This window comes from Nymphalis io, chromosome Z (assembly GCF_905147045.1).
Source record: "Nymphalis io chromosome Z, ilAglIoxx1.1, whole genome shotgun sequence".
Lineage (NCBI taxonomy): Eukaryota > Metazoa > Arthropoda > Insecta > Lepidoptera > Nymphalidae > Nymphalis > Nymphalis io.
In genome coordinates, this window is record NC_065918.1 from 28476 (window position 1) to 54938 (window position 26463).

Below are 26463 nucleotides of genomic sequence, written 5' to 3' on the forward strand. Positions count from 1 at the left end.
TTATAGTATAGGTAGGCGGACGATATTGGCATTGTAAGAAATTTTAAGCATTGGTTACATCGCCAATGCGCTAACAACCTTGGGAACTAAAATGTTATGTCCCTTGTACCTGTAATTACACTGGCTCACTTGCCCTTCAAACCGGAACGCAACATGGTACCTACCCAGACAAGCTTGCACAAAGTCCTACGACCAGTAAAGTCCTGAAATCACTGGTGTGTAAGTGTAAACCGAAAGAAGTAACCTCCTTTCCACACGGTCTATGTTTAAAGCACAGAGTTCTCAATCGGATACCTATTGTAAGCATTCATCGGATACCTAACTCTACTTGATAAAGCTAAAAAAGGCACATTTGTATTCACTTCACTTTGCTTTTTAAATTTGCATCAAACGATGTTGTGTAATGTGTACTCAATGTCGAGGTGGTTATAATTATTGTACATCCATTTGATCGTCAACATAAAAAGTAAACGCTACTATAATTATATAAAGCTCTAAATACTAACAATTGATTTCGAAAACGGTAACATAAATGTGTAAAGTGCTTCATATGCCCACCAGTTGCAGCATAAACCGGTTTTGATAAAGGAGCCAGGATGAGCACAAAAAACTGATTTTTTACTATTAACCCATTGGTAACTCAAATAATGCATCAGTAGTAATCCACATAACTTCGATATATTATAGGACTTAATAGAAGTGTATTTGTCCTTCGGAAGTGATATATTTTCTAAAGATGGCGATGAGGGCCAATTTATATTTCTGTGAATAGAAAATAATAACATTACATTCGATATATTCGGAGAAATTGTATAAATTATGTATAATACGGTAGATTCGAAGTCTAAAAGAACTGTATAAAAATTAACGAGGGGGGGGGGATTATCTATTTTATTCGCGATGTAGTTCGCTGAAAGAGATGACAATAAGTTTTCTTTTCTTATGAAAGCAGTTCTAATTTAATAAATAAAGGAAAACCTACCTATGAGATTCAGACGAAGTAAATATAACTCGTACATCCGAAGCAAGAATTGTTCCGAGACATATTAGCAAATAATATTGACTAAGAAAATTGACCTGAAATATTGTTTCAAGCTGGTCTTCCGTTATTGTCCAAGGTAAACCAAATGTTGCAGCATTCAAAATAACTATGTCTATTTTTCTAAAAACACACTATAACATTATGAACACTAATAATATTAACATATTCGAATAAGCATAGATTATGTAGCAATGCTGGTATACATTAAGAATATTTGACATTTAAAATAATATAAAGGGAATAGTGTCACCATAAATAAATTTTACTTTACATTAAATACATCATACAATTTTCTATCGATATCTAAAATTAAAGACTCGTAAGAAACAAAATAGTACTGATTGTAATGAAAATTAAAAAGTAACTTTGGTATACTTTTCTTTAGTGAGTATTTCATCAGCACAATTCTTGACTGAAGCTAAGGAAGTTAAATTTATTTGGTAAAAAGTGAGCTTCTCAGTTTTCTCGCAGTTTCTTTTAGCAAGAACTTTTGCTTTATATACATTACGACAAGCCATGAGAACGTTGCAGTCTCGGAGGCTAAGACATCGCGTTATTTCTAATCCAATGCTGCCACTCGCACCTGTTATGAGACACGTTTTGTCTGCTAAATTAACTTCTTTTACCAGCTGAAATTAAAAAAGATACATCATTATTACATATTTATTGTTAGTAATAACTATAAAAATGGCTCTTCCTTATATTATATATTATTGAAAATATCAATAAGTACCGTTTCCGCTGATGGTCCGAGTATTCTATTATAGCTTGTCTTGTTTAGAATATTCCTAAGCAGTAATTCTTTCCATATAATGGTGCTCATATTTCTTCTTGTTTTTAAACTTAGAATATCACTGTAATCGAGAAAAATCTGTAATACTGTTCCACATTAGATTCAATTCCACTTTTAAAATTTTATAAATATCTTTCGTGATATTTAAAGTTAACATTAATATCTTTTAGGCCTACGAGCCTTCGAGGCCTACCGAATTACAAATGTTGACCAGAAGAGAAGTACCTACTGACGGAAATTAAATATATATGATTTAATGGCTCAGTGGACGTAATAATACAAAAATACTATAATTAACTGCCCAATCTGTAAATACTATTTGTTAAGTATATTAGGCAGTTAGAAAAAATATTATTATTGACAAAGCAATATTTAAAAAGATTTAAAAAAAATTCTAACCGAAACATATTGTGGTAGTTGTATGATGTCAGCATAATGTAAATTAACGAGCTATACTCCACGGGGGTGATGTGATCGAAATGATTTGACTCTCTTTAGTTGTTAATAAAATGTAAGTCGTTCTTACCTATAAGGCCTTTTTAGCATTCAATATGTCAAATGTAGATTACATCAAAAAGTATAATATTGAATTTAAGCAAAAAGCATATAATATATTTATTGGAAACATTAATCTACAGTGTACATTTGAGAAGATAATTATAATTATACACAAAAAAGCATATTTATATTAATTTCAAAATATGTTGCCGCTTTTCTTTTGCTATTGTACAGTGAATATTTTTATTAATAGCTCCTAAGCGGGCTCCATACTTTTGCATAAATCATGGTGTTAATTCTCGCTGCGATAACCATCCATATTCACGATTACACTGTTAAGCACCCATGGATTGGGTGGGTGTTTTAAGCATTATTGTATAAAAAAACAAATAAAAACTAAAAATGACAATGAACAATAGACAGAACAAATCATCATTCCCCGAAGTTTTCACCATAATACTTGGGGTTGCAGTGTTTTCTCTTCATTCTGCTATATCAGTCACGTTAACATTTATACCCATTTCATCTATAATATTGTCTTTCACACAATCAACCTTTTTCTCCTCTCTGGTCTCACCAATACTCAACCAACTAGATGCAAACAGTCTAGGAAAGAATATTGTTAACCTGCCTTATGGGTTCAAAGTCCCAAAAGCGGAAAATCTAAATCATATAATACGTCATTCGTCGAGACATCAGGAATTCCACTATGAAGGATTTCTTCCGACATGTTATGAACATAATGTTTGCTCACGCAGATAAAAGTGTGTGCCTCCTACACGTTGCACAGCTAGACCAACTAGCATTAAAACGCCAAAAATATTTTAAGATCATAGCTACCACGACAAAAAATGGTTAAAAATTTACGTTTGTACTTTAAAGCATTGGCTTTGTAGATCTTGCTTGGACTTTCACCAACAAGTTTCAATTTAAGTATGATGTCACAATGACAACTGGCAACTTGTTATCATGAGTCTATGGTCTAAATGACACAAGAAGTACCTAAGAACTAAGAAGTGTACGTTGTCACTTGCCTGTCACTTGTATTTAATAGTTACTTACCTAATACCTACGTTTCCCTGTGCCCTGTGATGTGTTAACTTTTTGAGATCATTAGATATTATGTTTTCTTAAATTACGAATTTACGGTTAGAAGTGTAAAAAGATTTAATGAAACAAGTTAATTATCAGTAGTTACAAATTTTATTTTACGTGCGGAGTTTCGAACTCCCTAATTCATTCGTAATGATGGCTGGTTCGGCTTTAAGGAGGCTAATGGCCGAATACAAGCGTAAGTCTCTATGTTAACTTTAATTTATCTTCACTTTCAATGGTAAAGCTATATTTGTAAATACGACCTTATTTTACTAGTATACATTATTACAATTTAAAAGATACTTGCTATACCTATATATTCACATTGGAAGACATTCCAAGCTTAAGATAAAGTTGGATAAAGCATAAATGTCTAAAAATTTGTAGTGAAAATTGTTCAATCAAAAACTAAAAGAATTTGAGGACATGACTCTCTAGGCTCTGGGGTAAATAATATAGGCACTACTAAAATATTATTTTACAATGTAGTTTTTATATTATGTTAGGCTAGTTTTGAAAACAATATATTTTTTTTTATGTTTGATGGCATTTTGCAAATTTACTTATTTAAACATTAGGTAGAATTTGTTTTTCCCATCTTAGTTAATTACAGTTTTATATTGTAAAACTAGCTTTTGCCCATTTGCTCGCATTTAAGTATAAGTAAAGGTTAAATGATTGTTTAAATGTCTGTGATTTTAAAATAAGAATCATGAAATGTCATTCTGGTTATGTGTGTTAAGGGTACTTTTTTAATTTTTAGATTGATGATTATTTTTTTAATAATCCATGTAGTGTCACTTAGTAAACTTTATAGTAACTTAAACGGTTTGAAGATAAATTTATTTTATACATGTCTTCTGCTACAATTCTGTTGCTTAAATACCCCAGCATCCAGCCACACTGTTGGATATAGTTAATACTGAAAATATGCAAGTGTATGAATATATGTTTTTTATTTGATCAAACTCTGATGAAACAAAACTATACAACTCTCTGAAAACCTTATTTTTAGAACCTTATTTGAAGCACCTCTTTAAATGTGGTAAATGGAGTAAATGGTGGTAGAGCTTTCTGCAAGTCCATCTAGGTAGGTGTCACTCATCAGTTATTCTACCACTAAATATATATATTTCATTTTGGGGCTAAAATTACTAAGTTACTCACAGAGCTCAATCTGGAGCATGCAACATAAAAGCTGTCCAAGTAACACATGTTAAAATTCAAATGATATATTCTCCTGGATGGTATTCTTGGACTGAAAACGACCTCTCCTCGAGTACACCCTAAAATAAATCTGTAGGATTTGAGGTAAAGCTTCGAGACTGCCAATTAAGTGGTACATTTTACAATAATGGAATATTTTTTCTTTATATAAACTTCATTCCCATAGTGATATTTGTATGAAAAGAAGTATTACTTTCACCTCCCTAGGAGATATTAAGACATTGTGTGTTTTGCATTTTGTTATGTGTACTTAGAAGTATGTATTGAAGTTTATTTAGAGAATATGTACATATAAACATCCCAGGTCAGACCAGTTAAGTTTTTTTGACAAAAATTATCTGTAGCGGCCCAGTTAGGGAATAGAAAGTGCACCTGTGTTTGTGCACTATATTCTGCGCAGTTGGCTAATCTCTCTTGAGATTGCCCATTGTGGCATGAAATTGGTCTGGAGAACATTATTATATAGATAACAACAAAAATATGTATGTTTTTATAATTTTTGAGAGATTCAACCGATTTGAATAAAATGAAGACTAAACTGAACCTTGAAATATCTCTCATAATAATTCAGTTATTTCAATTTATATATTTTATAAACTTACAGACAGACAAAAATAATAAAAATGTTGTTTTGGTTTTGGTAAATCACAAATAGCCATATTAACTTTAAAAGGCAGTTATTTTGAAATCACAGATGAACACTTCTATTTTATTTATATTTATCTCCTCAAAAGGGAGAGGAGGCCTTAGCCCAGCTGTGGGACATTAACAGGCCTTTACTGTTTAGAGTATAGATTATTTAACTTATTTTTAGCAATAACAGTAAGGTCTGTAAATAACTTGTTATAAACTGATTGTTGTGGCTCCTCTATAAAATATATCAAAAGCAATTTAATGCTTTATTTTGTTCTAGAACTGACCGTAAATCCTCCAGAAGGCATTATAGCAGGACCTGTCAATGAAGAAAATTTTTTCGAATGGGAAGCCTTAATAACGTATGTGCTAAAACACTTTTTTTTTGTTGAAGTAATATAGTTAAATTGATGATTGAATGATTGCATTAATACGATTCTTATGAAGTTTTATGATTATTATTTTGTAACTAGATACATAGTTTTACCTGATACCAATTCAAGACTATGTTTGTTTATTTTGTGTTTTTGAGCAGAAGCCAACAGCTTTTAAATTTGTTTAAGCCGAGATGTCCCAGTGGTAAGAACATGTGAATCTTAACCGATGATCGTGGGTTCAAACCCGGGCAAGCATCACTGAATTTTCATGTGCTTAATTTGTGATTATAATTCATCTCATGCTTTACGGTGAAGGAAAACATCGTAAGGAAACCTGCATGTGTCTAATTTCACTGAAATTCTGCCACATGTGAATTCCACCAACCCGCATTGGAGCAGCGTGGTGGAATAAGCTCCAAACCTTCTCCTCAAAAAAGAGGAGAGGAGGCCTTTAGCCCAGCAGTGGGATATTCACAGGCTGTTACGGTTTAAATTTGTTTATTTATTATTATATTTCTTATTTAAATAGCCCTCGGCCAATTAGATTAATAGAGGTTAAATTATAACAATATTGGTGTTAAGTTTCATTTGTCTAATAGAGGATAAGATCTCATAGACGCGAGATGGCGATGTTATAGAAAAAGACATAAACAAATATACATCTGTTTTTAGGGGACCAGAAGGAACTTGCTTTGAGGGTGGTATATTTCCAGCTAAACTACTTTTTCCTCCGGACTATCCTCTTAGTCCACCAAAGATGCAGTTTATTTGTGAAATGTTTCACCCAAATAGTAAGTGTTTATTGAAATAACTTGAGTACTAAAATTTTATTCAGGCATGTCAATTTTTGTATAATTTATAAATCGAGCATCAGAAAATTTAATTGTACATTTTACTTTCTAGCATTGTTACTTTATTTCTCGTTTCCAGTCTACGCAGACGGCAGGGTGTGTATATCTATTCTGCATGCGCCCGGAGACGACCCAATGGGGTACGAGAGCAGTGCGGAGAGATGGTCGCCAGTGCAGAGCGTTGAAAAAATTCTGCTTTCGGTCGTTAGTATGCTGGCTGGTAAGACATGAGATGTAATCATTACGATTTGTTACCCAGAGCGTGAATTACATTTTTTTTTTTGTTTTCAGAACCTAACGATGAAAGTGGAGCTAATGTTGATGCCGCGAAGATGTGGAGAGAAGATCGCGAGCAATTCAATAAAATAGCGGAGCGTTTGGTTAGAAAAACGCTAGGTCTACCGCCGCCGGAGTAGTACCCCGTGTTGTACGGGTCGGCCGATACATTTAGACGAAATAAAGTGTTAATTGTATTATATAGTCGTAATATTCCAGAAAACATGCAAATACAACATTTATGTTCTACTTTTGACGTTATTCATCGAAGACACGAACTCTTCGCGAGATAGCAACCTACCGGTAATGGTCGTTGGTCAGTTCTGAATACCCTAACAGTAGTTTCTAGAGTGCATACGCATCTTCTGGGCAAGCGCGCTCCATCTTAGACTGTATCATCACTTTCCATCAGGCGTGATAACAGTCAAGTGCTAGCTTATATATTAAAAAAAAAAAGTAGTTGCCACACGTGATTAAATTTATTTATTTAGCAGTTACTTATATTTTGGCTTAGGTTCTTTGTGTAGTATATTGTTTTTTTTTTAATCAAAATAAAAATAAGTAAACGATAATAGTCATGCGCATGACGCGTATATATTTTTTGGCGTATATGCTTATTTATTTATTTAACTCATCAACATGAGAACAGATGATGACTTAGCACTTCTCTATTATTTATATTTCTTTACTATATAAGCTCGCTCACGTCTTACAAAAAAAATACATGTACTGTGTCGTGAAACTTCACAGACATTTGTATAAAATGCAGTCATAGCGATGTGTTCAACATATGATATATATCTCTGTCTCTGTTACACATTACCAAACATTATATTTATAAGTGTAATAAAAAAACAATGTTATATATCGATCAAAGTATTTAGTGCAAAGATTATACATTGAAATGTGATGTGAGGAGTGAGCCGTTTATGTCGTGGTGTGTCCGCAGTGCCGTCGTTGAGCCGGCGGTCGCCTCCTCGGCCGAGACGGGTCGTTAACTCGTGTTACGTATGAATATGTAAACTAGCGACCATTACTAGGTTAGTCTACTCAATTTTTTATTTATTTTCATTCGAAGCGTCCGCTATATTTGCGTGCTACACTTACACGAAGAGCAAAATGATTAATATTTAAGCAGTACTGGTCGCAGCCGGGAGGTGCGGCCCACCCTAACCGTGGTCGGTTACTTCGCGGAATGGATCAGACTCATATATATATACGTATAATTGTGTACAAATATGAAGTACCCTAGCGAATTGAACTTGTATATTTAGAGGTGGTGGATAAACGGCTCGTTCTTATTGAACTAGCGATATCAAATAATCGTGAGACAATAAATGTTACCTCATCTTGCGGTAAATGTTATTTCCTTAACAGCTGCATCTCGACTGTTATTTAAACGTAAGACAAAGCGTGTTATCCATAGAATATATCCTTAAAACTGTTGCTTCTCGCGTTAGATTAAGCCTAATAGCGTTATATACTTGCGACGTTAACGGTGAGCAAGCTATGAAGCAACGGTTTCCAAGTGCAGGCGCTGCGTTCCGTTTAGCTCAGTCGGTCGCAGTTTGTAGATATGACGCGTAACTATTTTGTTTAAATAATAAGCAAGTTTATCAGCCGCCTGCCACAGCGATACTTACTTGTATTGTGTTGGCAGTTTAGACTATCGTGTCCACGCCGAAACGTATTCCGTGCTGAGTCGCAACTATACGCAGCTATAGATGTGAAGATAAAGTAGGAAAAATAAGAAACAATTAATTGACAATAAATGAGCTATACCCGGCCAGTTAATTGGTAGGGCTCGTTCACACGAGGTGATTAACTGCTGAATCGAAATCGATTTTAATCGTCTAAACTGATTTTCTGATTAAAGTCAAAATCATAAATAGATTCAATAAAATTTTGCAATTTTTCAACTGAGGACAATTTTATTTTAAATTAAATGCGTTTTTAATTTTTGTAAAGCAAAAAATATGAAGTCAATTAAAAGCGACCCGCGTTAGCCGCTGTAAGTATCAATGCTGCGCGAATTGATTAATCTTAAGAGCGTCTATTTACAATATTACGAAGATGACGACGACGGGGCTATCTGTATTTTAATTTTCAACAATATGAAGGGTGTCATGTAATATATTTCAGGCTTTGCGACTGAGACTAGCTAATAATCATTTACACTTGTTATATTTTTGTATACAATTCGCAACTGGAGCTGCATCTATTTAAAAATAAATTATTTATAATATAATGTATGAAGCTACTTTTATTTACTTACCAAATCTCCCTCTACTCTACTTTTCTACTTGCTCTGCGAAACCCTATGTTTTCGTTTCACTGATCTCTGTATCACTGCTTTGCAGCTTGTTGTCGTGCTTCCAAAAGCGTAATCTGTGCAATTTAAATTTAATTGGCTTTTTGGTTGCCCTATTTAAAGGGTTAAGACTACACTAAATATATAAATGTACCGGCTTAGAATTTTTTTTTTTTTCAGCTTTTTGCCGTCCACTGCTGGACGAAAGCCTCCCCCATAGAACGCCAACCATCCCGATCTTGGGCAGTCCGCATCCATCCCGAACCTGCCACCTTTTTTAAATCGTCGGCCCATCTTGTCACAGGGCGTCCTACACTACGTTTGCCTAAGCGTGGTCTCCACTCCAACACGTGTCGGCTCCATCAGCCATCAATGCGCCTGGAGACATGACCAGCCCACTTCCACTTCAGCGAGCTAATTCTAAGCGCGATGTCGGTGACTTTAGTTCTCTGGCGAATGTCCTCATTTCGGATTCTATCTGCCAGAGAAACCCCAAGCATCGCGCGTTCCATTGCTCGCTGAGCGACCCTAAATTAGTGGACCAGTCCTACGGTAAGTGTCCACGTTTCGGCACCGTAAGTCATTACAGGTAGGACGCACTGATTGAAGACCCTGGTCTTAAGCGACTGTGGGATCGACGATTCAAAAATATGACGTAACCTCCCGAATGCCGCCCAGCCCAAACGTATTCTTCTTTTAGCCTCCTTCTCAAAGTTGTGCCGGCCAAGTTGTATAGTTTGGCCCAGGTAGATATATTCCTGCACAACTTCAAGTGGAGAGCCATTTACGACCACTGGTCTCGGGGATACATGACGGTTTGCCATAATTTTGGTCTTTTCAATGTTCATCCCGAGACTACTTGTCTTGAAGAATCGCTCAGGCTGTTTAGCATCTCTTCCAAATCCTGCAGAGTCTCCGCCATGATGACAATGTCGTCGGCAAATCGCAGATATGTAATGTGTTGGCCATTTATATTAATGCCGCGTCCGTTCCAATCGAGCGTCTTGAAGACGTCCTCCAAGGAATTGGTAAAGAGTTTCGGTGATATTACATCTCCCTGTCTTACCCCGCGATGCAATTGGATTGGTCTTGTGCTCTGATCTTGTACTTGGACGGTCATGGTTGCGGCTTCGTACAAACACGTCACCACCTGGACATACCGACAGTCAATTAGGTATCTCTGCATGGATTCCAGGACAGCCCAGGTTTCGATGGTATCGAAGGCTTTTTCGTAGTCCACAAACGCTAGGCATAGAGGCTGATTATATTCCTCGGTCTTCTGTATTATTTGCCTTAGTGTGTGTATGTGGTCTACGGTACTGAAGCCTTTTCGAAACCCAGCCTGTTCCACGGGTTGGAAGTCATCGAATTTTCGGGCAAGACGATTCGTGATTACCCTCGAAAACAATTTGTAAACATGGCTTAAAAGTGAAATGGGGCGGTAGCTTTTCAGAAGAGCTTTATCGCCCTTCTTGAAAAACAGCACCACCACACTTCTGCTCCATATCTTCGGTGTTATACCATTGTGGAGGACGGAATTAAAGATGTTAGCCAGCTCTCTCAGAACTGGTGTGCCTCCTGCTTTGAGAAGCTCTGAGATAATTCCGTCATCTCCTGGAGCCTTGTTGTTTCCAAGTTGCCCGAGAGCAATCCTAATCTCGCCCAAATCGATGTCGGGAAGATCGTCTGATAGATGGCGTGTTAGTCTGGCTCGTGGGTCATCCGCACTGTGGGACTCAGGTGGAGGTACTCGTGATGAGTATAAATCGCCATAGTACTTTTCGACTTCAGCTAGAATCTCTGGTTTTGAGGTGACGGTTGTGCCTTGTATGGTTCTGAGTTTTGTCAGGTGACAACAGGAGGTATGTGACTTTGCAAGAACCTTTGAACCCCTATTGAGTGCTATAGCATCTTCAATATTCCGGGTATTCGCTCGTCTTGTGTCACGCCTTATTAGTTTTTTAACCTTCCTGTTAAGTGCCTGACACTCAGATGGCGTCATGTTCTGCTGTTCTCGTCTCCTCGTCATCTCGTTCAGAATTTCGCCTGAGAGCTTCGACTTACGTCCATTGCTCTATTGTCGAAAGTAATTTTGGCCTACCTCGCGGATGACACGCACCAGACCATTGGTGGCGTCGTCAATGCCCTGCCTGGCTTCCAACATGGCAAATCGGTTCTGTAGTTCCAGCTGGAAGCTTTCGCAACCAGCTTCGACCTGAGGCAGAGTTGGTCTAAGAGTCGACTTCATTAACCGCGATCGTTCTATTTTAGTGTTAATATTCAGGGTGCCTCTTACCAGGCGGTGATCACTTCCAGTGTTTACCCTGTTGATCACGGAGACATCCCTAAATATTTGGCGCTTATTGGATAAAATGAAGTCGATCTCATTCATCGCTATGTTATCGGGGCTTCGCCAGGTCCACTTCCTTTGGGGCTTTTTCTGGAAAAATGAATTCATCAGAAATAATCGCTGAGCCTCGAGGAAGTTTACCAGCATTTGTCCCCGATGATTTCTGCGCCCATAGCTGAATTTTCCTACCCTCGATTCACCATCTTCTTGTACTCCCACTTTGGCATTGAAGTCACCCATAACAATTGTGTAGAAGGTATTGGTACGAGACATAGCTTTCACTATGTCTTCGTACATGGCTTCGACCTCTTCGTCAGTGTATGTAGACGTTGGGGCATACACTTGTATAACCTTCAAGGCATACCTCTCGGTTATCTTTAAGACAAGGTATGCCACCCTCGCCGACACACTGCCAACCTCCACGACATTGCATCTGAGTGACTTGTGGATCAAAAAGATGATGCCACCTTGGGATGGTTGGTGTCCTTTTCGGAAGTAGAGTAAGTGACCGGCATCTAGTGTCATCGTGTCCTCGCCCTGTCTTCGGACTTCTGATAGACCTACTATATCCCAGTTAATACGACTTAACTCTACTTCCAATTCTGTCAGATGTTCGTCCAGCCGCAGAGAGCGTCCATTATACGTGGTCAGAAACAGTCGCCGTTTGTGGTACCCTGCCGTAGCCCGGGGATTCTTAGCACCCCCCATCGCACCGTCACCATGGCCGGTACCGTGGCCAGGGATAGTGTGATTACCGGGAATTGGGGGCCGTGAATTTTTGTCGTCGCTCATAGGAGGGTTTTTGCCTTAGTCACCACGCTTGGCAGGTGGGTTGGTGACCGCAGTGGCTGGAAATCTTTCACTAATAGCGCTGCTGCCCGCTATCAGGATTTGCATTTTCGGATTCCAGCATTTGTGTGGTTATACCGCCATGATTTCGGTCGCCAGAGCCTCGTTCGTTGATTAGCAGGATGTACCACGAGCAGGTGAGGTTGACGGTAGAGAGCCTAGGTTGTTATCGGCTCCCCCAATCTCATCCCGTGGGTGTCGTAAGAGGCGACTGAGGGACGGGGAAAAGGGAGGATGGGCAGCAGCGTCCCTCCCCATAAACATCTTACCCCCCTACTGCGCTCGCCAATACGTCTGCCTAGCGCGGCGAGTATGCCCCTAGTTACCGGCAAGCTCGCTAGGCCCGACCAAGGTAGCGGTCGCGGTATCGTCAGGGCAGGGGGTGCTAAGAATCACCGGTTCACGGCAGGCTACCATATAAAACGACTTCACATGGCAACGTACAATGGACGCTCGATGAGGCTGGACCATCACCTCGCCGAATTAGAAGTAGAGTTAAGTCATATAAACTGGCATATACTGGGGTTATCTGAAGTCCGTAGACAGGGGGAGGACACGATAATTCTAGAGTCCGGTAAGTTACTCTACTCCCGCGAAGGTGATAACCTCTCCCAGGGTGGTGTCGGTTTTCTAGTCAAAAAGGATCTCATTAGCAGCATTGTGGAAATCAGTAGTGTCGAACCGTGTAGCGTACCTTGTCCTAAAACTTTCGGACAGGTACTCCCTGAAGGTCGTACAGGTATATGCGCCAACTTCGACATACTCTGATGATGTGGTCAAAGCGATGTACGAGGACATCGCAAAGGCCCTCAACGACACCTCGAAGGCCCACTACAATGTTGTTATGGGATACTTTAATGCTAAAGTGGTAGTACAAGATAGCGGTGAATCGAAAGTCGGACCTTACGGCTTGGGCTGCAGAAATCACAGGGGGCAAATGCTGGTAAACTTTCTTGAAGCGCAGAGGCTCTTTTTGATGAATTCTTTCTTTCAAAAGAAGCCTCCGAGGAGGTGGACCTGGCGAAGCCCCGATAACGTGACAAGGAACGAGATAGACTTTATCATTTCGAATAAAAGGCACATATTTAGAGATGTTTCAGTGATCAACAGGTTTAATACCGGAAGTGATCACCGCTTGGTTCGAGGCACTCTAAGTATCAACTTCAAAGCCGAAAGATCGAGAATGATGAGGTCTACGCTCCGACCTACCATGCTCCAAGCTGCTCAAGGCTCCGAAAAGTTCCAAATGGAACTTCAAAATCAATTCGCCGCGTTGGAAACCGTAAGCAGCATTGATGAGAAAACCGACACGCTAGTCAAAATACTGCAAAACACATCCCGCAAGTGTTTTCCGCCACAGAGAAGAGACAACGCACCAAAACTCTCTGCTGAGACACTCGAGCTCATGAGAAAACGACGAGAACTACCATCGTTTTTGTCAGATAAGGCCTTAAACCGAACAATAAAAACGCTGACGCGACGCCATCTCCGACGCTCCAATACCCGTGCCATCAAGGCTGCGATTGAGCAAAAGTGATCGGGGATTCGGGGATCGAAAGTGTTCGCCCTCAAGTTTGGGAGGCCACGTCTGACAAAACATAAAACTGAAAATGGTGGGGTCGTTACCTCTAGGCCTGAGATTGTCGGAGAAGTAGAGAGGTTTTATGGGCAGTTGTTCTCTTCAAGATCGGATAAACCCGTGGGAATCAGTATTGATGACCAGCGCGCCCCTCTTACGCGCCATTACTCCGAGGAGCTTCCCGGTCGTTGACCAAGGCGAGATTAAGGCGGCTCTAGAACAGCTTAAAAACAACAAAGCTCCGTGAGAGGACGGAATCACAACAGAGTTGCTTAAGGCAAGCGGGACTCCGGTCCTGAAAGAGCTAGCAAGCCTCTTTAATTCCGCCATCCAACATGGCAAGACCCCGGAAACGTGGAGCGAGAGTCAGGTGGTACTGTTTTTCAAGAAAGGTGATAAAACTCTCTTGAAAAACTACAGACGAATCTCCCTCCTGAGTCACGTGTAAAAGCTGTTCTCAAGAGTCGTCACGAACCGTCTCGCCAGACGACTTGACGAGTTCCACCCTCCAGAGCAAGCCGGCTTTCGATCAGGCTACAGCACTGTGGACCACATCCATACTGTTCGGCAGATTGTGCAGAAGACCGAAGAGTACAATCAGCCGATGTGTATGGCATTTGTGGACTACGAGAAAGCCTTCGACTCCATCGAAACCTGGGCAGTGCTCGACTCATTGCAGAGATGTCATATCGACTGGAGATATATCGAGGTATTGAGATGTCTGTACAACGCCGCTACAATGACTGTCCACATCCAGGACTGTAAGACAAAGGTGATCCATGCATGCGCAGAGGGGTGAGACAGGGAATGTAATATCCCCGAAACTGTTTACCAACGCGTTGGAAGACGTTTTCAAGACGCTAGATTGGACTGGGTTTGGAGTCAATGTAAACGGCGAGTACATCTCACAGCTTCGATTTGCCGATGATATAGTAGCCTAGGCGAGTCTTCCCGGTGTGTCGGTCTCGGTATGTACTTGGACAAGACCAAGGTCATGTTCAATAGGCATGTCGTGCCGGGACCGTTATACGTCGAGGGGAAACCTCTCGAAGTTGTTAGTGAATATACCTACCTAAGACAGATAATACAAGTCGGTAGGAACAAGCTCGAGAAGGAAGCCGATCGAAGAATTCGCTTGGGATGGGCAGCATTTGGCAACCTTCGTTAAGTCCTCAAGTCGTCTATACCGCAATGTTTGAAGACGAAAGTCTTCAATCAATGCGTCTTACCTGCCATGACATACGGTGCCAAAACGTGGACATTAACTGGGGGACTAGTCCACAAATTCAAAGTCGCTCAGCGTGCTATGGAGCGAGCTATGCTCGGAGTATCTTTGAAGGATAAGATCAGAAATGAGATTATCCGGAAAAGAACCGGAGTCACCGACATAGCTTGCAAAATTAGCAGGTTGAAGTGGCAGAAGTGGGCTGGTTACGTATGTCGTAGGACCGATGGCCGTTGGAGCAGATGAGTCCTAGAGTGGAGACCGCGAACAGACTAGCGCAGCGTAGGGTGCCCTCCAGCCAGGTGGACCGATGACCTTAAGAAGGTGGCGGGCACCAACTGGATGCGGAAGGCGGAGGACAGGGAGCTTTGGCGCACCTTTGGGAGAGGCCTATGTTCAGCAGTAGACAATGATTGGCTGTTGATTTGATTTTGATTTGATAAATATATAAAATCGGATTCTTACCCTCTAAAGTCTAAACCTAAGACGCCTATGCGACGTTAGGAATTGGTGATTCTGCGAGATCGTTACAATTGCTCCTTCGAGAGCGAACGATAGGAAGACTCCACCTCCACTTAAACTTAGAACTAAAGTACTTCATTAAAATAATGTGATATAAAACAACCCGTGTTACATTAGCTAAACATAATTGTAACATGACATTTAAGATAGAAAGGAAACTAATTCAGTGTCAGTGGAATTAATTTATCAATAGCAAACATTACAGAAAAAAAAAGGGATCCCAAACAAATCTTTGCGAAACTTAATTTCTAAAATGTATGAGTGAAGAAACATTTTCGTTCTAAGACAAAGTTTATATGAGTTTCGTGTACCACACATCAGAATTCTTTATATATATTACATAATACGCTAATAGCAAGCATTGTGTAATTAGGCATTGTATACATTAGTATGTATAGAAAATGTAACGTTTTTGTGTTTATAGTAGTGTCATACGCACAATGACAAAATCTATACATATAATAAATCTGTAACTGATCGCTGTTTGTACACCTTTATCAACGCAATATAACCCAAAACAATGATTGTTAGAATTTTTTATATTTATTTTAAATAATAATAATAATCAAATAAATTTAATAATTAAAATAACAATAAAGGAAATTGATTTCAAATATAATATGTAATTATTGTTTTGTGGAAGGAAAAGGACAAGGGAATCATTTCGGTAGGGTAACTTCAGATTAAAATTTTAATTAAATCTTCAGCTTCATCATAACTTAAGTTAGTTTCATGTATTTTACATTGACGAAAGTTCAGTGAATAAATATTTATCTCTTTACTTATTCTATTATACAGCACTGAACTTAGGCAGACATATCGTTGACCTATTAAAAAAGATACGCGTGATGCAGTCTCGCGAACTCGAGCAGCTCCACGTTTATTTTGAGCAAGTCTAGGATCGAAGGACATGTGCATGTGTAGCCTAAGAGTTGTCAAAAGTATACAAACTGGACGCACTGTGTGCACCTTGCATATGCGATACAATTCCTATGTGGGAATACGCATAGGTTTTGCGATCATAACCTTCAAAATTATTCTCTGTGTTCTTTCCAAACGAAGCATGATGGTCTTGACAGAACCACCTCACACTGCTATGAAGTAGGAGATCTCAGATTGAACAAGAGCTAAGTAAATTGACTTCAGAGCGTGAAAGCCAACAGATGTTCTCAGTCTCTTAAAGACGTAGGTAATCTTCCTCACACGTGATATCACAGATTGAATATGTTCATTCCAAGTAAGATTTTCATCAATTGTCACCGCCAGGTACTGAATACTTTTAGCACGAGATACGTATTCACAGCTACAAGGAACATTGTACTGGAACTCAGAACATTTAAGAGCAACTAATGAAAAAGATAATTGTGGTAAGGAGTATCTTGAACTGAAAGTAATAAAATGTGTTTTTTCTATATTGAGTGTCAGTAGATTACAGGACAACCAATTTCGCGTGCCTCGACCCAAGTATCCCTATGAACGAGTAAAGAATTGTCATCGGCATAGATTATGATTTAACAATCTGGTATTATATAAGAGATCCAGCAAGGAAGCAAATACGGCTAAACTATGTGACACTATCAACGTCCAGCCTGTGTAAATAAATTTAAATGCGTATTGGACGCATCCTTTTCTTAGTTTTAATAGTAATGTTAATATGATGAATCTTAGTAGCAATAATTATTTTACCGATTCACAAATTTTGCCATATATATGCAAATAGTCATAAAGTAATATTATAATCAGATATTTCCTTTGAAGAAAATGACGATGACAGTACTACTAAATTTGAATACTTGGATAATCAGAAAGCTGACGTCTTCATCTGACGAATCTCAATTTTCTTCAAGAATATCTTGCCGGATGTACGACATTTGAAGACGAAACCGTTATACCGGTTAAAAGCCAAGAAGAAATAATTGAAGTCGAACAAGAAAAACCAAAAAAGCGGAAAAAACGAAAAACGGAAGAATTGAGATTAAATAAAGCTAAGCTATTATATTATATTTATTATTATATTATATATATCAAAAATTCAACCGCAAAAACAAATAAAAGATAGAGAAATAAAACCAACGTGTACTGGTAAGTGTGAGCTAAAATGATTTAATAGGATTAGTAAAGATACACGTCAACTTATTTTTATAAATAACAGGAAGATAGCAGACTTAGAAAAGCAATATCAATTAGCATAGCAAGGAAGCCCAAGAAAGGATTATAACCAAGCATTTTATTTTAATATAGACGGAGAATATTTGGCTGTGTAAGATTTTTTTTTAATAAGTTTGGTTTATTTTTTATACTGATAAGTACAGTTGTGTTTGTTTTTGTTCATTATTTAAATGTTTGTATTTTCTGTTTTTATTTTATTTTTGATTTGTATATTTTGTAATTGTGTTTGGGAATGGTGTAACTGTAACTGTAACTGTAAATTTTGAGGAGATAAATATAAATAAAATACGCATACGGGAATGCTGTGTTTTCCTGTAATCGGTTGTGCATAGTTAGTTTTAAGTTAATGTTTTAATTGGAGATCCAAATAAATATATAAAACTCCAAAACTCTTCAGTTGAAGATTGGCTGGAGGTCTTTTCAAAGTTCGCAAAATACTTCCTCTTTTATAATATACATTTATATTTATAGTTCTTTCTATTTTTACTTAAACATTATTATATTTTTTAAATAAACCTATTTTCTCGTACTGTGCTTAATTTTTAAGAAAATACTTGTTGCAATATTTTTCTAATTATGTAGAAAAATGATATTTCTTGTTACAAATGCCTTCATTTTATTCAATAAATAAAAATAAACACACGATCTTAATCATGATCATGAAAATACTTTTAAAATGATATATAACACTTATATAGGTAAACATCAAACATAGGGCGAAAAATAAATTTTAATTTAAATCTTTAAATGTAAAATTAGCGCTTTTTTAAATAATATCATTTTTCTATTTAACTGACGATTTGTCATGCAATGAAATAAATATTTAATATTTAACTTTTTTCTCTATTGTTAATAATTTCCGAGATATAGTTAGTTAAAAAAATCAAATTTAAAAAAAGGTTGGAGAACATAAAATTTCCTACAAATTTGTAAAAACCTTTTTCTTGTAAAATTAATAGTTGCCGAGTTCTAGCGCAATAAATGTTGTTGCCAGGTGAAAAAAATCAGATGGGTGGTAATACGTAACTCTGACATGCAAACAAAAGGCATAATCAAATATTTTTTCATGGAGACGGTAATATGAATCAAAATGTTGTGACGTTTTATTTGAAAAAAAAAATCACTGGTTGATTTTCGAGAGAAACAGAATAATGGAAAAAAAAATAATAATTTGTACGAACTATTATACTACTTTATACAGTAGTGATCTAACCGTAGACATAGAATGTTTCTCTGTCTACGGATCAAACTCACCCAATCAAACCTGTCAAAAAATTAATACCAAATGGTAACTATTTATCAATAAAATAATTACGAAAAGTTCCAAAACGTTAGGATTTTTAATTAGAAATGGTAAACACTTCACGAATAACACGAAAAAAATAATCTATAACGCTTACGTGCGTAGTGTACTGGAGTACGGTAGTGTTGTGAGGAATCCTTGTTACAATGTACATCGTCTGCGTATAGAGAGAATACAGAAGCGATTTGTATATCATCTATCCAGAAACAAAAAAACCTCATACAATAAATCTAATAAAAATTACAGCAATCTCTTGAAAGACTTTAATATGGATAGTCTCTCTGTACGCAGACAATTATTAGATCTCTCTTTCCTATTTAAGATAATTCGTAATGAGATCGACTGTACTTACTACTTACTTACTTGAAAAGATATACTATCGTATTCCAAGGCGCAATGTTCGTAGTTTTCTGGGCACTTTTGATGTCAGAATATCAAAAACGAAATTAGGATGTAATGCACCAATGCCTAGATAGATCATCACGGTTGTACAATGGTTTTTGTCAAGATCTAGATATTTTTAATGACTCTGCCATGATTTATCGTAAACGGGCGCTAGAATTGTTGAGAGATGCAAATAAATAATAAATAAATAAATAAATAATAAATAATGTTATCTTAATTTTATTTTGTATTAATTAGTATATTTTTAGTAATTTTTTGTAACGTAAACTTTGCATGAATTTAATGAATTATTTAATTTTAATTTGTACCTATATCAATTCAAACTATTTGTGTTTTTAATTTTAATTTTATTAAGTGCATGTTTATTTTTTTATGGTCTTTAATTTGTACCAATTTGGACTTATTTTTTTTTTTTAATCTTTCTACTCATGTTGCTATAATTATGTGTTAATGTATTTTTAAAACAAATATTGTAATTGTTGTGGCTACTTTAAAAAGCTTCACATGTTAGCTATTTTCACTAAATTGTTTTACATTTGTCATTAAAACATGTAGTAGCTACTAGTGGTCCTTAAAATAAATAAATAAATAAATAAATATCTATAGGGACCTAACTAGTGTCAAGTTAAAGTGTGTTGATCTGTTGCTCTGTTTTTCTTTATTATCTGTGTATGGGATATTGTAGAATGTAGAAGTGAAGTCTATTCCATTAAAACGTACCTAGTGATTGTATACTCTGGATTTTATATTTCGATAATAGTATAGTATTTTTTTCTGTACGTTTTTTATAACTGAAAAAAATAATTTGTGTTCTTCAAGTAATATTAAATTTTATATAATATAACCTTAATAAACAATAAATAAAACAATTTATTCAAATTAATCAAAACTGAAACTAATGAAATAGCTTCAATGTTATCAATTTTATTAGCTGCGTAAATTTGTCTATTGTGTTTGATATTTTACAAAAATATATTAATGAAAAACTATAAGATGGCTTCATCTAACACTGATATGCAAGATCGATTAAAACTTTTTAAATTTACAAAAATATTGACTTTGAAAGTGGCTCAAATAGTTGTCCAAAGCAGACAAGGAAAAAAAATAGCTCACGACTGCAATGTAATCAAACCCTCGGATGATGGCCCGCCACCTTCGCCTACCAGCTTGCAATGGGTATGTATGGACTGTAAAGTACAACAGCTTGGACAACGTTTTACCAAGTAGAGAATCATAGGCATATGCTATTGTCAAGTGGCAACTTGACAATAGCACTGCCACTCGTTATACAATGTATATTTCATATGTTTCTACATATTTCTTTGCTGAGTCAATATAATTGTTAATTCTCAACATTACCAATGCGTCATCACAAGTCCCTGTAAGCAGCAGGACCCATCAATATCTATTCAACAAGTAGTACTATCTAGAATGTCGGTGAGATTTAACACATGTACATGTGTAAGAGAATTTATCAAATGGCTGTCTTACACCCTTGGGCTCTGATAATAAATTACTGGTGACAACTTGTATATTACATTTCAATGGATATAAAACAATGTTTCTGTTTTTAGTTCAATTTGTCCATACCAGACATGCCCGAAGTGAATACTGACACTAAACGAGTAATAAATGGGGAAGTTATTGAAGCATTGGCAAATGTCCTGTGCATTGAAATATTCCTACGGACAAGTGATGGAGATGAGATGGTGATAGAGCTGTGGACAGTGCGCATGGCACCTGGATGCGATATTAGCATCAGCTCAGTTTCCACAATATACTACCGTATGAGTATTATGCTTAAGTCTACATTAAGTATTTCAAGGATAACACCTGCATACAAATTATCTAGATTGCAAAATAAAGAGTCATACATTATTTCTCATAAAATTTATGGTGGGAAACCAAATTTAGATTTATTAGGTAATTCTAAAAAAAGTAAACATTCTTCGCAAGTAAACCTATTGTCATAAGTTTGAGCTCACTCTGAATTTTGAAATTAAATTTACAGGAGAAAAGCATAAAACAATTAAAGTAAGTGAGTTACATACTCCAATAGGCACAATCCAGATAGAGGTTGTATACAGGACAAAGATGACAATATTGCCCGAGGACAGGAAACCTATTGAAAAAAATGTACTCACAACAAGTGGTGGCATTATGATTAAAAGTGATCATTTCCCTAAGGAAAGCCCCAGGTAACAAGTGAACTCATGGAAGTGTGTTATGTTTAATATATTAATGTCTCATACATGTAAGTCCAATTCAACAATAAATATTTTTTAGAAAATATTATGAAAAGAAAGAAATTGATCTCTCCAAGCCCTTGACAGCAGGAGCTTTTGTGGACACTGTTAAGATGAAGGAATTGCACGACACTCTCAGCCAGCAGTTGCCACCGGAGCCTCCTATGATGTGGATCCTTGCCGAGAAGGACAAAATGGATAAAGTTAGTATCAACTATGTAACTTAAACAGGTCACGGATGTTTTGTTTTTTATTACGATTGCATGCTTGCCCAATATTGCAGTCGTCGACAAATTTTGCGAGGTATTACGTTATTTGTGTTATGTAGAAGATGCAGCTGCTCTCTCTAGCCGAATGCGTGTCGGAGGCTGGGCCCGACCCGGGCTGTCCGGCTGCGATCGACAGCGCGTGTGCAAGCGCCGAGGCTAGCGTGGCGGGCTGCAGTAGCGGGCGGGCCGGCGCCAGTAAAGCCATCAATGTACCAAGGATTAGGGACTGCAACAAGTACACCAGCCTCATGGTAATAATATTACTTATATATAATATATACCTTTTGTTATAACATGTAAGAAGTGTGAAGTGAAACGTCGCGGTGCAATGCAGGATTTCCCGTTCGCCGACGGCAGCCCGATGACGGAGCTGGCGAGCTTCTATCAGGAGTGCGTGGCTGCGCGCGCAGCGGCAGGCGCGTGGGAGCCGGCGCCTGAGCGTGACGTGCTGGCTCGCGACGTCCTGGCGCGGCAGCTGCGCGCCTACGAGGACGCCGTGCCCGAGTTTGACAACATGTTGGCCGCCATGCTCAGTGATTCGGACCACGCCGCCGACATGGCCGAGGGGAGGACTCGATCCATCGGATCCATTGCCGGGAAAAAGAAGCAAATATAAATCGGCATCGTTTGAGTAGAAACAGAAAGGCAAGCAGTAAGGAATATTTATGTTAAAAGTAGGCTAATCCGAACGTTATGTATTAGCTCTTTATATATACACTACGAGAAGTTGGAAATATATATACGAAGTTATTGTAAATGCGGTCGGTCATAGTGTTCGTACTTCTGTTTTCGCTGATTGTTTATTGCATTTTATGAAGTATGAGAATATTTGATAGTTTTAATAAGTCTATTGTAGTTCGAAGTACCAGCGAAGATTGTACTGACTCAGCCGAGCCCCGGGACTGCTGTAGATCGATCGTTAAATGAACGGTATCCGACGGTGCCTTATGTGAAGGAAGAGGGATTTTATTTTATAATTATAAATATATGCCTATGTGCCAATCGGATATTTTAGCGTATTACGTTAGGTTTTAATATTTGCGAGAGTAAGTATTTAGTAAGAGTTCGTCCGGTCGCCGCGCTCGGCACTCATGACGTGCGTAACGCTGCTAGTCAAATTATTGTTTGTTTATGTTACTGTTGACGTTCATTGCTGGCCTTCACTGGCGGCGGACTCACATGCTTATTAAAATACTACTACTTTCGGTTAAAGTTCAATCTCAGTGTAAATTTATAATAAATTATTGTTTTCTTAATGATATTGTTAAATTGTTTATTATATTTAATTCGCATCAAATATGAACTGTACGTGTGTGTGCGTGTGTGTATGTGTGTATGTCGCGTGTGCTCGTCTGTGCGCAACTTAAGTCTATACCACATTTGGCAATGTTCGCTTCAGTAATAATCTAAGTTTACATTTGAACTTATCGCTTATATGTTAAAACCTATTTATAGTGTAACGTATACGATAACGAAATGCGTCTTAGTAGTGTCGTTGCTCAATGTCGTAAGATTGTCTGACAGGACCATTCCAGTGAGCGCCGAGTGTGAACTTGTGGAGCTGTAATGTACGATTGTGAGTTGTGTGCTGTCGCGGGCCTTTGATGTTTGTATTACAAGCGTGTAGTACTGCGTAACGTTGTGAACGTTCATGCTGTACACGTATTTTTAAAGCATTTGACAGATGTTATAAATATATTGACGTTTTATTCTCAGGGCACTGTTTGAATATATGTTGCGTTGTAGAACTTGTACTTTTCATTTGCACCTGGCCCTGTCTTCTACATTCAGTTCCGATTTGCGGAGTCAAGAATATATAATAAAATAATCTCCGTGCCATTAGGAAGGCTTCTTGTAGTTGAAAGCTTGTCATGAACAAAATATTATTTTATTGTAAGCTGTGACCAGCATGGTTCCCAGTCATAGACAGTGTCATGCCTGTGAATTTAGCTTAGTCCGCGACCGGATCCTCGAAGTGACCTCAAGTATAGTATCAGATAATGTAAAAAAGTCATTAAAAGATAAGAAAGGGTTAAACAAAAGAGGCGGACTCGTTTTTTTTTATAGAATAGAAAGGCGGACGAGCATATAGGCCACCTGATGGTAAGTGGTCACCAACGCCCATAGATATTGGCATGTAAGAAATGGTAACCATCGCTTACATCACCAATGCGCCACCAATCTTGGGAACTAAGATGTTATGTTCCTTGTGCCTGTAATTACACTGGCTCACTTACCCTTCAAACCGGAACACAACAATACCAAATACTGCTGTTTTGCGGTAGAATATCTGATGAGTGGGTGGTACCTACCCAGACGAGTTTGCACAAAACTCTACCACCAGTAAAAAGACTAGAAACACTCCTTAAAGATTTCAAGACAAATATAATTGAAATTTCATTTAACATCATAACTTTGGAATGCTTTGCCCGAGTGCGTATTTCCCGATAGGTACAATGTTGGTGTCTTCAAATCCAGAGTAAACAGGTTTCTTATAGGCAAGCGTGCTTCATCTTAGACCGTGTCGATGCTTAACATCAGGCAAGTCAGCGGTCAAACGCTGGCCTATTAATAGTAAAAAAATAAAAAATTAATATCAAACTGCATTTATATAACACTATAGTGACACAATACGCACCTTGTAAATAAACTTGATAAAAGTGCTAGCACTATTAAAATTATATAAAAATACTCCGCAGCCACAAAAACAGGTTTCACTCTCTCACAGCCAAACAAATCAGCCACGTTGCGATTTGGCGACAGTGATCGACAATAATTGATTGGCAATAAGGCGACCTCAGGAGATATTTTTCCGTCTACCTCGATCCTCGTGATCTCTATTGTTAAGATAAAAAGTCAATAGTGTCGAGTGCAAATACTCTAATTTCATAAAGGTTCTTTCATTTCGGACCATAGCTTCATGTTGAACGCAATTTGAGGCTTTTCGAAGATGATGAAATAAGCGAAAAAATATGTGCAATCGCGTCTCGTGAGCAATAACCCTATCCGTCGTGAGAACTGAACGAATCGTTTCTTTAGTATTGTTAACCGGGAATAAGTCAACACTTTTCCGCTATCGGAATCGCTCAAATATAACTAAAAATGATTGGTTGTAAAGAAGTACGTGATTTTACTACATAAAATATCACTCTGGTTAGGAAAAAAATATATTAAAGCGTTATTTTAATTAATTTAGATTGATGATTATTATTTTAATAATCATCTGTGAACTCACTGTGGAGTCTCTGTAGTTTGACTTAAAATATTTTGTAATGACCTAAATGGGTTGAAACAAAATTTATTTTAAACATGTCTTTCGATCTACAATAATGTAGCTCAAATACCCCCCCCCCCCCTCCTCATCCATTCCCCCCGTTGGATGTAGTTATTGCTGTAGTAATGATCAAGCATAAAATATTTATTTATTCTATAATACTCAGTATAAAAAACCTATTTAACTCACTGAAAAAAATATTTATAATTAATATAGAATTATTAACCTCACGTCTTTGTAAACGACTCGCGGTGTTTCCTTTTGGGACTAAAATTACCAATTTACTCGCAGAGCTCACTCTGGAGCACGCAACAGAAAACTGACCATATGAGAACAGTCCTCAGAACACAATGACTGGCTTTTAGACTTATTTGATTGATTGTCATGGAGAAGCACACATTAAGAGGGAACTATATTCTCAACTACAACTATAACTCGAATTCATCTCGTGCTTGACGGTGAAGGAAAACATCGTGAGGAAACCTGCATGTGTCTAATTTCATTGAAATTATGCCACATGTGTATTTTACCAACCCACATTGGAGCAGCGTGGTAGAATAAGCTGCAAACCTTCTCCTCAAATGGGAGAGGAGGCCTTAGCCCAGCAGTGGGACATTCACAGGCTGTTACTGTTATATTCTTTGAAATTCGAAAAAATATTCTGATATATGGTATTCTTGGATTGAAAACCCACCTCTCATCGAGCACATCTTATAATAAATGTGTAGGAATTCCGAGTAGAGTTGAGGTAAAGCTTCGAGGCTACAAAATAAGTGGTCCTCACATTGCACTTTGAAAGTGCACATAAGTCCATCTTAGATAATTTGTTTAGCTCCAAAAGAAGTCATTTGGAAACATTGATTATACTGTTTAATACAGTTCATGAAATGTTTGTGTTCAAGATGCTGACCCATGATCGAGCTATCAAGCGGTCCAGGTAGAAACAAATAAGCCGGACGCTGCACTTTACCAGCAATACGTCACTTGTATGAATATGAAGTTTTTAGCTAATATGTTAAAAGAAGCCAAGTATCTAAGCCATCACAACCAAAAAAATCTTCCACTCGTTTGGATAGAATTTTCAAAACTTTGTTTATCAATTCAATCAAGAAACACAAACTGTAAAATTCAATCAGATCAAAGCATTTTTTATTCTAATATTTCTGCCC

At 37.5% G+C, this 26463-nt stretch overlaps 2 protein-coding genes across 4 annotated transcripts; both read left to right on the forward strand.

Moving 5' to 3' along the window:
* The first annotated feature begins 3360 nt into the window (after positions 1-3360).
* On the forward strand, positions 3361-9044 carry LOC126780685 (ubiquitin-conjugating enzyme E2 G2). Its single transcript, XM_050505315.1, has 5 exons — positions 3361-3624; positions 5569-5650; positions 6338-6456; positions 6596-6736; positions 6808-9044. Exons 1-5 carry the CDS (start codon positions 3579-3581, stop codon positions 6930-6932), a joined length of 513 nt encoding a protein of 170 aa, XP_050361272.1. The 5' UTR covers positions 3361-3578; the 3' UTR covers positions 6933-9044.
* An 11210-nt stretch (positions 9045-20254) lies between these two features.
* LOC126780204 (autophagy-related protein 13 homolog) lies at positions 20255-26424 on the forward strand. 3 transcript variants are annotated; one of them, XM_050504471.1, is made up of 7 exons: positions 20257-20681; positions 21080-21428; positions 21517-21703; positions 21792-21954; positions 22080-22271; positions 22355-22672; positions 26197-26424. In XM_050504471.1, the coding sequence occupies exons 1-6, from the start codon at positions 20484-20486 to the stop codon at positions 22634-22636; spliced, it is 1371 nt and encodes a 456-aa protein (XP_050360428.1). In that variant the 5' UTR covers positions 20257-20483; the 3' UTR covers positions 22637-22672; positions 26197-26424. The 3 variants fall into 3 exon arrangements, with proteins under 3 accessions (XP_050360429.1, XP_050360428.1, XP_050360427.1); XM_050504472.1 differs by lacking the exon at positions 26197-26424 and having other exon boundaries at positions 20255-20681; positions 21080-21290; positions 22355-23768; XM_050504470.1 differs by lacking the exon at positions 26197-26424 and having other exon boundaries at positions 20258-20681; positions 22355-23768.
* Positions 26425-26463: the final 39 nt, after the last annotated feature.

Excerpts from the sequence above, each read along its gene's own strand:
- LOC126780685 (XM_050505315.1), top strand. The coding sequence starts at position 3,579 with ATGATGGCTGGTTCGGCTTTAAGGAGGCTAATGGCCGAATACAAGC. Across the intron at positions 6,457-6,595 it reads TGAAATGTTTCACCCAAATA|TCTACGCAGACGGCAGGGTG; the intron begins GTAAGTGTTTAT and ends TCTCGTTTCCAG. Across the intron at positions 6,737-6,807 it reads GGTCGTTAGTATGCTGGCTG|AACCTAACGATGAAAGTGGA; the intron begins GTAAGACATGAG and ends TTTTGTTTTCAG.
- LOC126780204 (XM_050504471.1), top strand. The coding sequence starts at position 20,484 with ATGAAAAACTATAAGATGGCTTCATCTAACACTGATATGCAAGATCGA. Across the intron at positions 20,682-21,079 it reads CGCCTACCAGCTTGCAATGG|TTCAATTTGTCCATACCAGA; the intron begins GTATGTATGGAC and ends TTCTGTTTTTAG. Across the intron at positions 21,955-22,079 it reads AGAAGGACAAAATGGATAAA|AAGATGCAGCTGCTCTCTCT; the intron begins GTTAGTATCAAC and ends TGTGTTATGTAG.